The 15,797-nt window shown below is 44.1% G+C and overlaps 1 protein-coding gene across 1 annotated transcript in view; it reads left to right on the top strand.

Annotated features, from left to right (window-relative positions):
- Positions 1-15,797, top strand: part of CRTC3 (CREB regulated transcription coactivator 3) — a 99,850-nt gene that overhangs the window by 51,677 nt on the left and 32,376 nt on the right. The window contains exon 3 of the mRNA XM_082839621.1: positions 8,361-8,480. Coding sequence (XP_082695747.1) covers positions 8,361-8,480 — 120 coding nt within the window. The remainder of the gene's footprint in view (positions 1-8,360; positions 8,481-15,797) is intronic.

The raw sequence follows: 15,797 nt of genomic DNA, 5'->3' as shown, positions 1-15,797 counted from the left end.
ATAATAATAATTCATCAAACGTGTGTTGGAACCCACTGTCACAGACACCATGTGGGGGCCGAGAGGGAAGGTGCTGGGGCAGAATAACAGGTCTCACCGCTTGCGGTCCGCTAGGTCAGCAGAATGTCACCCACCAACCTCTCCAGGTGAGATGCCTGTGCGAGCCCCACCTGGGATATTGACCTTCTCAACTGCCTCTTCCGGGAACAAGAGCCCCGCTATGAACCCTAAACCCTGCACTCTGGGCATGTTTTATGCTTTGTTGTTATTTCTTATTTTTACAGATTATTCCTCCTGGTCCTCTGAGATAATTTTGACTGCTTTGATTTTTTTTTTTCTGTTTGGACCTTTGCTGCCTTAAAAAACAAACTGTTTTATCAGTCATATTTTAGAGTAATCTTTATCCTTAGTTTATCTTATTAACTTTTCTTCCCTTTTACCTTTCATTTAAAAATAAGGACTAGGAAGGGGCAACACATGGGATACAGATATGGTGACAGGCCATGTCACAGGTTAGAAGGTTTGGGTGCCAGCACCTTCTCTGCTCTGCTCTGCTCTTTACTGTAGCTTCTTTTCATCCTCACAGCAGGACTCATTTGGTCCTTGGGAGAAGATTGGATCCCAAATTCAGTTGTCAAAAAAGGCATGGTCTCAATGTTAAAAATAAAATAAAAACTACCCACTCAGGTGATTCAGGGGCTCTGAGAGTCAAAGTACCCTGTAAAACTGGAGTAAGACCAGCCTGAAGATAGTGTAGCACTGGGCACCTGCTGGGAGAAAAGCCTTACCTTATTCCCAGAAGTTAGGAGCCTTACAGTTTTGTGAACTCAAGATCTAGCCCACTGGCGTGGCTGAGCACCAGCTGCTGCCCAATTTTAACACTGCAGAGGGCAAAGGAAGAGGCTGGGGAGCTGAGGTCAGGGAGGGCTGGCAGAGCGCTGGCACGTCTGATCCTGGAGATTTGTAAAGTATTTTGAATTACATTTTAAGGTTGTTTTGTTTTGATGGTGATATAATAGGGTCTCTAACCAAGCTATGAAATCCTTTTTATTCTGCTCGTTTTGTAAGGCAGAATTAAAATGCTCCATTTAGCCCCCAGGGAGTGAATTAATAGCCTCTTCTTTGCAGTGGGCAGGTCTTCCTGACTCCCTCCCTCCCTTCATCATGAGAACCAAAGGAAGCCCTGGCAGTGGCTGGAATGATCCTGGAATGTGGCTGGGTTCCCAAGAGAGGCACAGTTGTCCCTTTGTTAGACTCTTTTTTAAAAGAGGGGACCTATAACGTCGTCCATTAACTATAGCCTGCATATAAATAAGAAGCGCTGCAAACTCAGGGAATCTGCCTTCCTGCCCTTTTAAAGTCTCCAGTCTTCCCCCCAGAGAAATGTATTCAGAACCAGGGGTTAGTCTTTCATGATCGAAAGAAGAGCTAAACAGCATTGTGGGCGGGCTGGAGGTCCTGTAGAGCAAATTAGTGAGTGCGAGGGTGACCTCAGAGCCAAGCATTAACACACCACGTCTAGCAGTGCCTTTATGATCTGTTAAACTTCTACCCAGTCTCCTGTTCCACCTCTAGCTCTACTGGGGAGGAGGGAAACAGATGGGAGCTCAAATATATAGAGTAATTTAGAAGGATTGAGGTAGCATTTTAATTCTATAGGAGGAAGCATGGGAAGGTCAATAAATAGCCTTGGGACTTGTAGCTAACCTTTATAAAATATTGTCGGACACTTAGCCCAAATGAGACTGTTGGATCCAATATAAAAGATAAGTATGCTGTTTATACTGCAGGATAGCCAGATACCCTAGCAGGGCTCTTACCCTTTAATTGAATCTTGGGTCGTCAGTAGATTTATGAGAACATAATAAAATTTTGTCTGGAACATTTCTGGAAAAATATTTTTTATTTTTTCTGTATATGTCAGCAAAAATCCACTTACAATCTCAAAAATAACTGATTTTGTGTGGGTGACTGAGCAAAGGAGGCAAAATGGTGAGGTGAAGAGAACCCTGAAGGAGACTCAGAATCCTGAGTTCAAGTTGCCAGGCTGTGTGACGGTGAGAAAAAAATCACTTCATCTCTCTGGGTCCTGGTTTCTCATCTGTAGAAGGAAAGCACGGAGCTGGATTCCATTATGGTCAGCAGTCCTTTTGCTTATCACTCCGATAAGCCAGCAGCCCTGTTCCCTTGTGTTGCTCATCCCCACCTTATTTTCACCTGCTCTGGGCTGAAAAGCCAGGTGGTCCAGTTTATTAGGCTCAGGTAAGGTGTAATGGAGAACCTGAGGGGCTCCCTTCCAAGTGCTCTCCTGGAGGGTTCTGTTTTTGTTGCTTAGAGACTCTCTTTGCTTCCTGGTTTGCTGCTGAGATGGGTGAAGTTGTCACATAAATGACCCCTGGTTCAGGCTAGCACATTGTCCTCATACCGTAAAATAACGGTATCATCACATCCAGTGCAACTCCTGTCAGTATGTGTTTCTAGTATTGACAGTGGTATTCCAGAAAAATATCTGTTGCTCTGACAGGATTTTTTTTTTTCTTGCGCTTTAGTTATCATAATGTCTACAAATGATGCTACTGAGAGTTGTCTTATGTGGAATTGTTTCTGTTTGAGATAGTGATTGGGCATCCCCTTGTAAAAGATACTGAGGTTATGGTATTCTGGATCAAGACTTTTCAGAGGAACCATTAATATGCTTAATCTCTGTCTTCTCAAATGTTTTAAATATTTTTTAAAAACTCAGTAGAACTTCTTACAGTGCAGGAATGTACTTGGCCATCCTACTAGCATTTAGAAATCTATATTTCACTTGAGAGAAGTTGCAAATTACATTTCTCCTTTTTTTAATAACATCGTATAGAAACACAGCTGTAAGTGAGAATTGATTTTGCTGCAAGAAAGAAGTGTGGCTTGGTCATTCACGTATAAAGAATATGCTATAGCATATATACCTTTAATAATGACAGTCTCCTTGAGTTGGCAATAAGCAGCTCTCCAATTCTCAAACTTCAGCTCATTCCATGACTAAACATGGGCTTAGTAGTAGGAATCTGCTTGTGGTTTGTTAGTCATGTAAGAAAGATCTGGGGTTTCTAATTAGCCACAAACTTAATGATCTGCCAGTGATGCGGTACGTCTGCTAAAAGAATCAATGCAAATGTAGGTCACATTGATAGATCAATAGTGTCTAATTAGAGGAAGTAATCTTCCTCCCAGGAAAGGTAAGGAAATCCAGCTGCCACGTTCAGCCATTCACCCCAGGCTGCAGCTTTCACAGGTGATGTGAGGTGACTGCATATGGTGCTGCATGTAAAGACACCTGCGTGAGGTCTCGGTCCTTGGGGGGAGTGCTCTGAGAGTGTGGTCCTGTCTGCCGTTGCCCTGCAAATCCACAACGCTGCTGCTTTTGGAGGGTTCACGTGTCCTGTTTCATCTTGGAAAGAGTTCCGCTATCAGCATTAGCCATGTCGCCCCCGCCCTGTCAGCCACCCTAATACCTGGAAACCTGAACCAATTTGCCATCCACGTAGAGGTATTTTCAGAAGCAATCAGGAGCATGCAATTCTGCAAAGCGGGGAGAGCCTGAAATGGGGGCTCTCTGCAAGTGGACATTCAATTCCCAGAAGTACCTTGAACCGCTTTGAATTCGCCTCCTCCCCCCAAAGCCCAGCCACAGAAACTAAGTAAGAATTGCCTATGGCTAGCTACTTGCCAACTCAGGAAGCACCTGTACCCTCCCGCCCCGGCCTCATTGTCCTTCACTGTTGAGGTCCGTGGAACCTTGGTGTTTGGTCTGTGCTCCGCCTAGACTACCCTCTCTCAGATTTGGGGACCTAAGCCCAGAATCCACCTTTCCCCTGCCTTGGGTTACCACTCGGTCATTCCTCTCCATGCTCAGGCCCTGGCAATTCAGTCACAATGTGAAACAGAATTCTCTGGCCACCCCTTCACTGCTCAGTTTCCTACTGAGAGCCTCCTGGTGCTAACCCTCACCCCTGCATTACCTCAGGCAGCCAGCAAGGACACTGCCACTCCCCATGTGCGGTTCCCATCCGCTTTCTAGTGCCTGGGGCCCTGCAGTAACACCAATGCTGGCCTGGGCCTTGAAGCGGTTATTGGACCTCCCATCCCTATGTATTTCAGAATAAAAACTGTTAAGCCATCCAGAACAAACAAACAAAAAGATAAGGAAATCCAGCTAAGTTCTGATTTTTCCCACACTGAATACTTTGAATGTTATTGGACAGTCTCTCAAATAGAGTCTTCCTCTTCTGGGTTGTCCTTTTCTTGCTTGTATCCTAAGAATGTGCTCGGTCTACCTATGGGTTGTCCAGCACCGATCCCAGATATCAGTGTGGAGGAGCTTTTGTATACGGGTGTGCAGGAGTCCTGTCTTCTCTACTTAGTGTCTGGGTCCCACGTTTTCAGATCGGGTGGTGCTTGTCAGAGCCTGAGCCTGAGGCCCTCCTTAAAACATGTAGGCACCAATTTGCAGGCTCTTTTGACTTTACACTTCCCTCGTTGCTCTTCGTGAAAAGCAGGACTCTCCCATCTACTGCAGTCTCTCTGCCATCACTGCCATATCCGTCAGCTTTGCTACAGTACCAACCAATTCAAAAACTCTGGGACTTTCAGCAAACCTTTGTTTTTCACTCATATTCCCTGCTGTGCTCTCCTCCCTGTATCTTCCCCTTCTGCAACTGAGGTTGAAGCAGCATCCGCTCTTTGGTACATGGCATTCTCATGGCAGAAGGAAGGGTGTGAGAGTTTCTGTTTGGACAAGATGTATATCACGTGTGCTCATGATCCATTGATTAAAGCAAGTCACAAGACCCTGCCAACGTTCTTTTTAGGCATTCATCCCAGATTGCAGCTTTCAGAGGTGACATGGCATGGGCAGCAGATGGGTGTGGGAGGCTCAGAATGCTGGAGGATGCCCCTAACGATGATGTCACTCCTGCTGTCCACAGAAGGGCTCTGTGGGGTGGCCTCACCTTTAACAAGATGCTCTCCAGTGTCCCACCACCTGGATATCCATCCTCCTTCTGATGCCCAGTGTATTGGCCTGCTTGACCTTCCCTAATAGAATACTACAGACTGGGTGGCTTAAACAACAGAAATTTATTTTTTCATAGTTCTGGAGGCTGCAAAGTTCAAAATCAAGGTGTTGGTAGTTTGGTTTCTATTGAGGACTCTCTTCCTGGCTTGCAGATGGCTGCCTTCTTGCTTTGTCCTCACATGGCCTTTCATCTGTGTGCGTGTCCTCCTGGTGTCTCTTCCTCTTCTTAAAAGGACACCAGTCCTAAAAAAAAAAAAAAAAAAAAGACACCAGTCCTATGGATTAGATCCTACCTTATGACCTCATTTAACCTTAATTACTTCCTTAAAGACCCCATCTCCAAATACAGTCACATTGGGGATTAGGGCTTTAATGCACAAATTCTGGGGGACACAATTCAGTCTGTAACACCCAGTTTCCTTGGGATAAGGCAGCTTTCACACACATAATCTAATTTCGTTTTCTCAACAAGCCTGTGAGGAAGTTATCAGATGATCATTTCCACTTTACAGATAAGGAAGACGAACGAAGTAACTTGTTAGTAAGTGGAAGATTCTGGACTGAGACTGTTTTCTTTGATTCCAAACCACAAGTTCTTTGAACTGTATAATGGAGTTTTGGCCTTATGAATGTTGGAAATGAAATACTGTACGCTTATTGAACTAATAACTGTAAGGATTACATAATATATGGAAGATTGTTTACAAAATGTTAAGTACGGAAAATAGATCACAAAAATAAATGTGCTATGGGTACCACCATGTAAAAACTATGGATAAAACTTGAAAAGGAACAGAAAAAATGAAGTACTTGACCTTCAGGGTGGTAGGGTTTTATTTCTTTTTTGTATTAAAGTTAGCTTAAGAAATACATTTTTAAATAACAGAATTTTAGCTCTTATCAAGGATGAGATTGGAAGTTGGTGGGAACAGGAGAACTGTGTGTCTGTTTGTCCCTAGCTTTTTGGGATCCAGAGACTTAGGCCAACTACCAAACCCCATGGTGTTTAACAGACTCCTTCACTGTGAAACCTCCTCCAGTTCCAGCTTCCTGGGCTGAACTGCTCTAATTCATTTGATGGGCAAGACCCTGTGAGTTGAGAGGGCTAAAGTCAAATATAGTGTGGAAGAAGATCAGCTACTACAGGGGCAGAGAGTTGAATTTGTGCCACGATGAGGAAGAGAAGAAAATTTCAAATGTGGCCAGAGATTTCCCCCTCCACACACACACACACACACACAACACACACACACAGAGTCCAAGTAATAATAGAGGATTGGGCCAGCAGGGGTTAAGGCAAAACAGGCAAGTGTAAATAGAAAATATATGTGTAGTAGGAAGTTCAGAAGACATTCCAAGAGCTTTCTGCTTTTTGGATCCCCCCCCCCTTTATTTTTAATTTTATTATTTTGGCCACGCCGTGCGGCATGCGGGATCTCAGTTCCCCTGCAGTGGAAGCACAGAGTCTTAACCACTGCACCGCCGGGGAAGTCCCCTTGGATCCCCTTCTAAAGACCCTCGGTGCCCCTTCTGTAGGCTGGCCTCTGGGAGCTCAGTCTGGCAGTAGTTGTGCTCTACGACTCCTAGAGGAAAATGTTATTTTCAAGTACAGTTAACATTCGTGTGATTTTATTACCAGAGAGTCCTCCCTTTTCTTTTATCCTGGAACAAAGTAATCTGTCTCTTAAAAATTATGTCTACTGTGTAAGCAGGTCCTGATAAAGTGTGCCTTGGGTATTCATCCTCTTGATCAACAAAGGTGTTTCAATTTATCACTCCCTAGATTAGTGTGCTGTCTTGTCTGAGATCAACATCCATCTTACCTATCACAATGGATGTTTTTCTTCCAGTACCAGAGGTTGTTCCTCAGTAAGATCTCTTTATTTTAGGAGTTAATAGATTTGGATTGTAAAACTAGAGAACTGAGACAGGCTGGGACCTGGGACCCTTTGCTGACAGAACTGTTCAACTAAACTAGTCCAGACATTTTATCAGTCCACTCGGGAGAAATAGGAGTCATTCCCAAATCCGATATAAGAAAATCTGTGTGTTTATAACAAAGAAAAATTAGCGACCAATTCTTAACTAAAAGAAGCTCCCCCAGAAAGACATACTCCGTCAAAGGATTCCTTTCATAGTAAGCTAGGTATTTGACATATGATTCAATTTACATAAAAGAAAATCTGTTTTCATGTATTTCACAAACATCTCTGGCATAATATTGTATACACATTGCCCCATTATGTGAGGTAGAATGGTCCAGCCTAGGATTTGGTTTTTGCTTGTGACCACCTAGAGGGGTGAGATAAAGAGGATGGGAGGGAGACGCAAGAGGAAGGGGATATGGGGATATACGTATGCATATAGCTGATTCACTTTGTAATACAGCAGAAACTAACACAGCACTGTAAAGCAATTATACTCCAACAAAGATGTTAAAAAAAAAAAAAGGTTGCCTTTTATCATGCCAAACTCAAAAATGTTAAGAATGTCACCCAAGCCTCCATTAATAAAAGATTTTGTATTTATTGACCATGGATTTATCTTAAATCTGTTTGTATTTTCATTTGTGCCATTTGGGGTATAAATGAGTTGATAATGAGTTGTGTGTTTCCCACTTGTATTCAGGTAGTATTCTTTTTTCTCGCCTTGACTCAGGGGTCACAAACTCAGATGTCTAACATAAGAAGTCATTTGAGTGGTCCGGTGTCCCACCTGCAGAGAGCAGCTACTCTCAATTTCAGTCCCCATTGCCAAGTGGGAATTTGGGACCAGTGTGGCCAAGATGTTCAGATTTTTCACTAGAAGCCCCAAACCTGAATTTTTAAACATTGTCGAGTCAATCAAAAATATAAAAAGACACCGTATAGAGCAAGTAGTCCCCAGTCCCCAGGAGGTATCCCATTTTATTTCTGGATGCCACATCTATGTTTCTGCACACTGCACGCTGTAGGTACTCAGTTTGCTTCTGTCTTAAGTATACCTCTTTTACATTTCATGCTTATCTCCTAATTCCTGGGATTTGATGTATGAGTCCGTAGTCTCCAAATTGTGACAACTTTTAATATATCATTCTTTCAGCTTTCATCTTCACACACTAAAGACTATTTTAAATTATTCTGTAATGGTGTAGAAACAGCTCCATGTGCTGCATTTTATTTACCTTGACTCAAGGCACAGTCATAGACACCAGTAAAATTATAAACTCAGCCTTGTCATCTGTTGTTGTGATCAGTTGGTGTTCTTGAGGGTGAGTGGCAATGTCACGGTCACAGGCCAACTCTCTCCCTTCTCTCCACAGCCGGCGTTCCACCCAGCTGACAGCGTGCGCGGAACCCGCCACCATGGGCTGGTGGAGAGGCCGTCCCGGACCCGCTTCCACCCCCTCCACCGACGGTCTGGGGACAAGCCAGGACGACAAATATCCTTTTTCATTGTCTGAGGAGAGGATAAGTTTTGAAAGGTTTTCAGGATGTATCTTCCCTGTCATTCCCCTTTGGCCTCAAAATCTTCATTTTATCTGATGAACAGAGGCAAGAAAAATAAGTGAGTTGGAAACCAGAAACATCTCCGCAGGTAGAAATTGGAAGGATCATTGTAGACGTTTACTTTATGAAAGTGTCAATAAAGTTCAGTTTAATGAAGTAACTGAACATAAACAACATGTAATTCAGCCCCACTGCAAGGCCTTCTCAGCATTTTCTTCAGAAATCAGCAGTCAGAATTAAACGTGACTTTGAATCAGGTTAGATAGATTTAATCTGTCCAGCCAAAACAAACAGACAGATAGGTGATTTGTTTTTATTTCTGTTGACCCACTGACCTGCTGCTAGAACTTACAGAAGAAATTTTATATGATTTTCTATTTATGGAGTTTCAAACTCAATAGATGACAAGTAAAATATAAAGCTGGTATTTAGGAAAATCTTACGTAGTGTTATTCACTCACACCAAATCCTAGGCTATTAAGTAGGAAGAAAGAAAAGGAGATTGTGAATTCATCTGACAATTTTATTTTTGAGGCCAGAGTGGGGTGTGCTGCTCGGGGTCCAGCATTGTGCTCAGGGCTTTTGGAAACAGACCTGAGCTGGATTTTGTGGGAGGAAGGCCTGCGTTCTCACTTCACTCTTCTCACCCGCAGGGGTGGAGGAAGACGAGAAAGGCGGGGTAAGTCTTACTGCAGAGCTGGATTCCTGGCAGTGATGGTAGAGTTCGCTTCACCAGCCTAGAAACCAGGAAGTGGGAGGAGGACGCTTATGTTTACTGAGCACCTACCCATGCCAGACACTGTGCTGGGCAGTTCATATGTCATTTAGTCCTCAATACTTACTGAGCAGTTTACTTTTTTTAACCCCCATTTTCCAATGAGGAAACTGAGTGTCAGAGTAACTTGCCCAAAATTCCACTGCTGAGGTTGGAGGGGCCCAGATTCAGCCCAGGTCAAGCTGACCCCCCAGCCTGAGCCCCTCCCTCGCTACAGCACTCAGTGGTCCCCAGGACCACACTCAAGAGAGACCCCCTTGGAGGAGCTGCGGTGGAGGGGGGGGTCCGCACAGAGGAAACCACTGCTTCTTTTGCCCTTGGGCTTCTTGCAGTTTTCTGTCAATGTGAGGCGAGGGTAATGACCCCAATGAATGTTTACTTCTCCTCTCTTCCACCCCCAGGGACACACCACATTTGGTCCACTGAGATACCTTGACTTCTAATTTTGTGTATCATGTGACCATTATCTGGGAAAATGAAGTTGATAACTGATTTTTCCAATTTCTTTCTGGGAGGCGAGAATTCTACCATTTAACCACCAATACCCCTCAAATTCCTTTCTGGAATGTGTAGTAACTTTTACATAGAATGCAAAAGGAAAGGAGAATTCAGGCAGTACTTCAGCTAATTCACATGTGTGCGGGTGGAGTAGTACCTGGAACCATTGTCTAAATTGCTTGGAATTTTCAAGTAAAAGAGTGTTTCTTGATGTAACTAACATTGTATCTTTTTCTAATTTCTCAATTCCCTCTTTCCCTTGTAGGTGTTCTCTCTAAATATTATAATACATATAGATATATTTATAGCTATTTCAAATCCTTTTTGCAGCAAGTATAGTCTAAATATATGCATATACTCACAGCTTTTTAAACTAGAGGACTGTCTAGAAGAGGAGGAGATTGAAGAAAAGCAACGGAGAAAAATGTTCATTCACTTAACAGTTAGTGTTAGGCACCATTTAGACACTATAGATATCATGGGAAACATAATGTAATCCCTGCCCTCAAGTTGCTTGTAGTTCAGTGGGAGAGGCAGCTGGCCAAGCGAACGGTGTCAGCACAGTGTGGTGAGCTGCAGGTGATGCAGCTTAGGGGCTGTGCAAGCTCAGAGTAGCACAGCCTGCACCAGTCTTGGGGAGATGGAGAAGGCATCCCAGAGGAAAATCTGAGGCTTGAAGGATAGGTAACAAGTGAGGGGATAGCATGTTTATTTATTTAACAGGTATTCACAGAGCCCCTTCTCTGTACAAGGTACTGTTCTAAGCACTGGGGACTCAGAGGTGTATGAGACAGACATGTCCCTGCCTTCTTGAGTTTACAGTCCTGTGGGAGATGACAGACAACAAACAGGGGAAAAAAAAAAAAAGAAAAAATTATTAAAGGAAAATAACTTCAGGTGGTTGTGATATGCAGGGAGGAAGACAGCCGGGAGGAGATGTTTCAGGCGGAGGGAACAGCTTGTGCAAAGTGCCGGAGGGAAGACTTCACTGTGTGTTCAGGTGACTCTATCTCTTTTCAGGTAATAAGTCATAGGTTAGAACTTGACTGTGTATACGCGTCAACTCATGAGAGCAGCAGCAAAGCAGATCAACTCCTAAGGGCAGGAGAAACAAGAACCAAATAAATATACAGATGAATTAAAGTTGTTCATCAGACAGTGCAAGTCTGATTCACCAACCATGAGATGTCTCTCTGAAGCACCTAACGGGGGTCCTGGGACTGACATCTGCTGACTCAAAAGAGTTCTTTAACGTAGGCCTGCCCATGAATAAACAGCGAGTCTCTTTTGAAGAATCAAGGGACCTTGAGCTCCTAGTAAAATATAAAAGTGGGATGATTTTATGTCGAAGATATGAATATATTCAGGAGAAGATGGGGAAGAGGGCTGCAATTCCACCTTTCCTTTCCTGGCCTGCATTCATTTGATTTTGCAATAATTTGCTTAAAATGGTTGCCTTTCTCACCGATCTATTACTTCCTTAATGAAGTTTTATTATTCGGAAGTATTAACACCGGTTTGAATCTTTGCTAGAACAAAGAGAAGAAATGTATTCAGAATTTTCTTCTTCCAGCTGTTTCTTGGCTTGGGTGTTATTTTAGAACGCGCACACTGACTTAGAGAAGGGTTCAGTCCTATGATCTCAAATGAACATTGTTAACAGTGTGGGCACCACAAGCAGCGGAGATCTGGCACAAGGGCATTCCTCCCGCGGTGGGCAGTGGGCGGCCACCATTGCAGGGAAGGCTGGCACAGTGGGCTCTGGGCTCTGCTGTTGGCATGGGGGCCGCCACAAGCAGAGACCAGGGCACTGCCCACCTGAGATCTGGCCCAGGGCTGTACTCAGGGCAGCAGAGAGGCGCTGCCTGGTCCCCAGCTGGGGGCCTGGGCCTGAGAACTCGGAGGATAGGCTCTCCTACCTTCCTGCAGCTGCTCGTGTCTTCAGCAGCCCTTCTCACTCCTCAAAGGCAGCAAACCTGTATCCCAAACACCATCCTGTTGAATTTCTGAGCTATTAACATAAATTTACAGCAAATATAATATTATCTCAGACCTGTGGATAATACATTGAAGAAAAGGGGGACACACTGAAGAATCATAAGAAACGCCTTCCTCTAAAAGAGATGTGTTTTTAGGAAGAAAGAAAAACAAATGTTTAGAAATTTTCTGATTTACATTCCCAGCAAGGTTTGAGAGTATATTGTGTCCAGAAAACTAGGGTGAACAGTCACGAAGAGATGCCTTAAGACCCGCCAAAGTTAGGAATGGCTTTCCTCTTTGGAATAGGCCTTGCTTTGATTCTTTTCATACAATGAGATGAAAATTTTAGGATGTCAGTTTATAGAACACTGTTTCTTTGAAATGCACTGCCTATTATATTTGAGAAATGTCGGGTTCTCTGTATCTTCTGGAAGCTTCACAGTTTATATTAGGGGTCTGAGAAGCCTGGCAGTTAAGAAACTTCTTGTCTTTAATCCAGGGTTTCCAAAACTTAGTTGATCACAAAATCCAGTTTTTACCTACCACCCATTAAGGATTTCCATCTCGGAGGATAAGGAAATGCTAGTTTTTAGAGTTTTAAGGGGAAAATAGTCAGACTTTAAAATCCCACATTCCCCCTATTTGTCACTCACGTGCTGAGGTAAACAGGAGGACATTTTCATACACACAGGGACTCAAAAAAGATCTCACTCATGTACCTCCCTTCATGTTTGACTTTTAGATGTATTCTGGCAGGACATAGTTGGAGGTAAAAGGACAAGAGGAAGTTGAGCGATGGTGAAGACATGGTTGAGAAATTAGGAAGGAACCAAATTGTGGTCAGTTTTATATGTTAAATCTGACCCTGGCACTTGTCTTGGTGGGTGGGTTCTATTAACCCACCAGACCTGGAGTTCACTTACCCCACCAGCTGCGTGGACCATCATGAACCTGCCCCACAAACTCTGTGCCTGGAGGAACACGGAGTTGCAGAGGGCAGGAGAGAACATGGTCGCCCCTAGGCTGCTCAAGAAGGCAGTTCCTGAGCCCTGCCCCGGGTGCCCTTACCTCATGGGAACAGGAAGCCAAAAGAAGAACCCGGCTGTGCTCACCAGCCACGAGCAGGCAGCGCAAGAAAGAGACAGGGTCGGACTTGTTTGGAGCTTCTGAGGCTCAGTGACCCCACCCATGGGGAAATGGGCCAGCAGGTGTCCTGTCATATCAACAGAAGGGGCTACTCCCCTTCCTCTGGGAAAGAGTGCGTGAGAACTTCCCCTCTGACCCTCCCCGAGCTGAGAAGGAGCAGGAGCCCCCTTGTCGATGGACTGAGGCAGGAACACGAGGGGAAGGATTCTCCGCTACAGAACTGCAGGGACTTGGGGAGAGAGAGCAGCCCGAGATGACTGGCATTTCCACCTGGAGCACCTGGGTGGATGGCACCCTCCATTACATACGATGGACTCCTAACAAGACGAGCAGGCGAGACGCAAGATGATGAGTGGGGTTTTAGGTAGAATTTGAGGTACTTTTGGTGGAGAAGCTGAGTAGGCAGTTGGAAATTTGAGCCTGAAGTTCATGAGAACTGTTGGGAGCTGGAGGTATGGATTTATGAGTTACTGGACTGTGGATGATGGATGGAGCCAGAGGCATGGGTGGGACCGACCAAGGTGAGCATGGAAGGCAGGACACTCTTCCCAAAGCGGCTGTGCCCGGAGTCCCCAGCCTCCCGCCCTGCTCCCACTCTACATGGCACGCGTGATACTGAGACCCTTCTCCCCATCCTGTCCTTTTGAGAGCAATGTAAGCAGATGTCGGCTGAGAGGCTGTGAGGCCACAGAAACTCTGGGCCATCAGGGTTGAAGGCAGAAGAGGAGGAGCCAGAAGAGGAGTGCACAGGGGGATAAATAAAAAGGCCCATTATAAGGTGGGATTGTTTGTTTTTGGATTTTTTTTATAATGTGGACCATTTTTAAAGTCTTCATGGAATTTGCTACAATACTGCCTCCATTCCATGCCTTGGCTCCTTGGCCGGGAGGCATGTGGGATCCCGGCTCCCCAACCAGGGATCGAACCTGCACCCCCTGCGCCAGAAGGCAAAGCCTCAACCACTGGACCGCCAGGGAAGTCCCTGTGGGACTGTTTTTTGACTTAGGCTTAACTAACGTAGTGCTGGGTGAGGAGCTGATCTGGCTTGTTAAAAACCCTGTCACCTCTGCTGCTGTTCTGTTTGTTTGCTGGCAGCTAGCAAGCACTCTAGAAATGTTTGTTGAATTAAATGGTAAATTCAAGTTTACAAATAAGGGTATTTTTTCTGTCTTTAGGATGTTCTTTAGGACATATTAGTGTTGTAGAGTAATTAAAGCCACCTGAACAAAATTTTCTGAAATCTTCAGAAGAACAAATAAACCTTTTGTAGGTTTTCTTCTGTTGAATTTAGCTGTAAGCTATTGACATTAGTGGTTACTAACATTAGTGGTTCTCTTGGTGCCAACAATTGTTGGGTTTTCGAATATCCATTAAGTGAGATGTGAATGGTGAGAACTGGGAGAGCTCAGAGGTCACATCTTTTAACTTTTGAAGCCTCGGCCTACTCATATTAAAATTTCAGGAATTTACTACATTTCTGTGTTGTTAATACACATCAGAAAGGCTAAAATGCTGACTTATACCTCAACATTGAAATAATCGATGTTTGATCATTGCACTGCTATTACACCACTGCATTCTAATTTGTATTACAGGTTCCAGATAAGTGGACTTAAGGACTTTAAGGGTGGCAGTGTCCTGAGGGAAGTGGTAAACTTCTGCTTCTGAAATTTATCTTTTCTGGACAGAGATTCATCAAACTCTGCAGGAAAGAGAAAGGCTCAATGCCTTCTCCCTAATGGCTCTGCCAACTGAGATACTGCTGTGCTTCCTCTCAGAGGGCCTTCTTATTTCTTTATCACCTCTTCCTCTTCTGTCTCCTTCTGCAGTCTGTTCTCATCTGTACTTTGCATACATTAAGCCTAATATTTGGTGTTGAAGAAATGTCTGGTCTCTCTTTTGAAAATAGTTCTGTTTTATTGCCTTGACTAAGATTCAGATTAAGAAAGAAGGTAACTAGACATGACAAAACTAATACACAGGAAGTGAACCTTGTGATCTTAATGCTTCTGGCAAAGGAAATATTTCATGAAGAGTTCATTAGTGCCCATGTTTTACTAATGCCAGATTCTGCCTGTAGGATAGGGTCCTTCACCGTTGGTTCCCATTTCCTTCTGAGCCCTAGCTCAGAAGCCCTGGCTTCCTTTATACAGAATCATTGAAGATTTTTTAGCAGGAGAATAATATGATTTAAAATGTTTTAAGAAGGCTATTCTATATGTATAATTAACTAAATTAACCAAAACGGCTCTACTGTGCTCAGCATGTATAGTGTAGCATCACATTTGTTTTTCCGTATTTCCATTTCACCTGGAATATGTTCTAAGGCAGGCTAGACCCAGTGAAGAATACAGAAATTATAAAACGGGGCCCCTGACAACCCAAGGAAGTTCACATTTCTCCACAAACCTAATGCCGCTCTCTTTTAGTTATAAGAAACAGAAACCCTCAACTTGGAAAAAAGGAAATTTATTGGCTTATGTCACTAGAAGCCCAAGGGGCTAGATCCAGGGGTTTGTACAATAGCATCGAGATTCAGCATCTGTGAGGGGCTCCCTCTGAATTGACTTCCAGGGAGGGAAACCCAGGTCCATGTGGTCCTCGGGCTCACCACGTCAGCTGGGGGCACTCCTTTTCCCCCTTGTTTGTATCATGAGCCCATCCCTGAACCAGTCGCAGGGGGATAAGTTACCTTGACTGGAAATATTGGGTCTGTGTACATTTTGTGGGGCAGGCAGGCCCACACAGAATGACAGCCTTACCAGGTTTCAGATCGGGGTGGAAGCAGTTCTTGAAAGTAAAAGATGTTGGGCAGGCAGAAAAAAAAAAAGAAACACCCCATGTGAATCAT

The sequence above is a fragment of the Leucopleurus acutus genome (assembly GCF_964270905.1).
Source record: "Leucopleurus acutus genome assembly, chromosome: 1".
Lineage (NCBI taxonomy): Eukaryota > Metazoa > Chordata > Mammalia > Artiodactyla > Delphinidae > Leucopleurus > Leucopleurus acutus.
The sequence above is the reverse complement of the archived record's forward strand: the minus strand, read 5'-3'. Positions and strand labels throughout refer to the sequence as shown.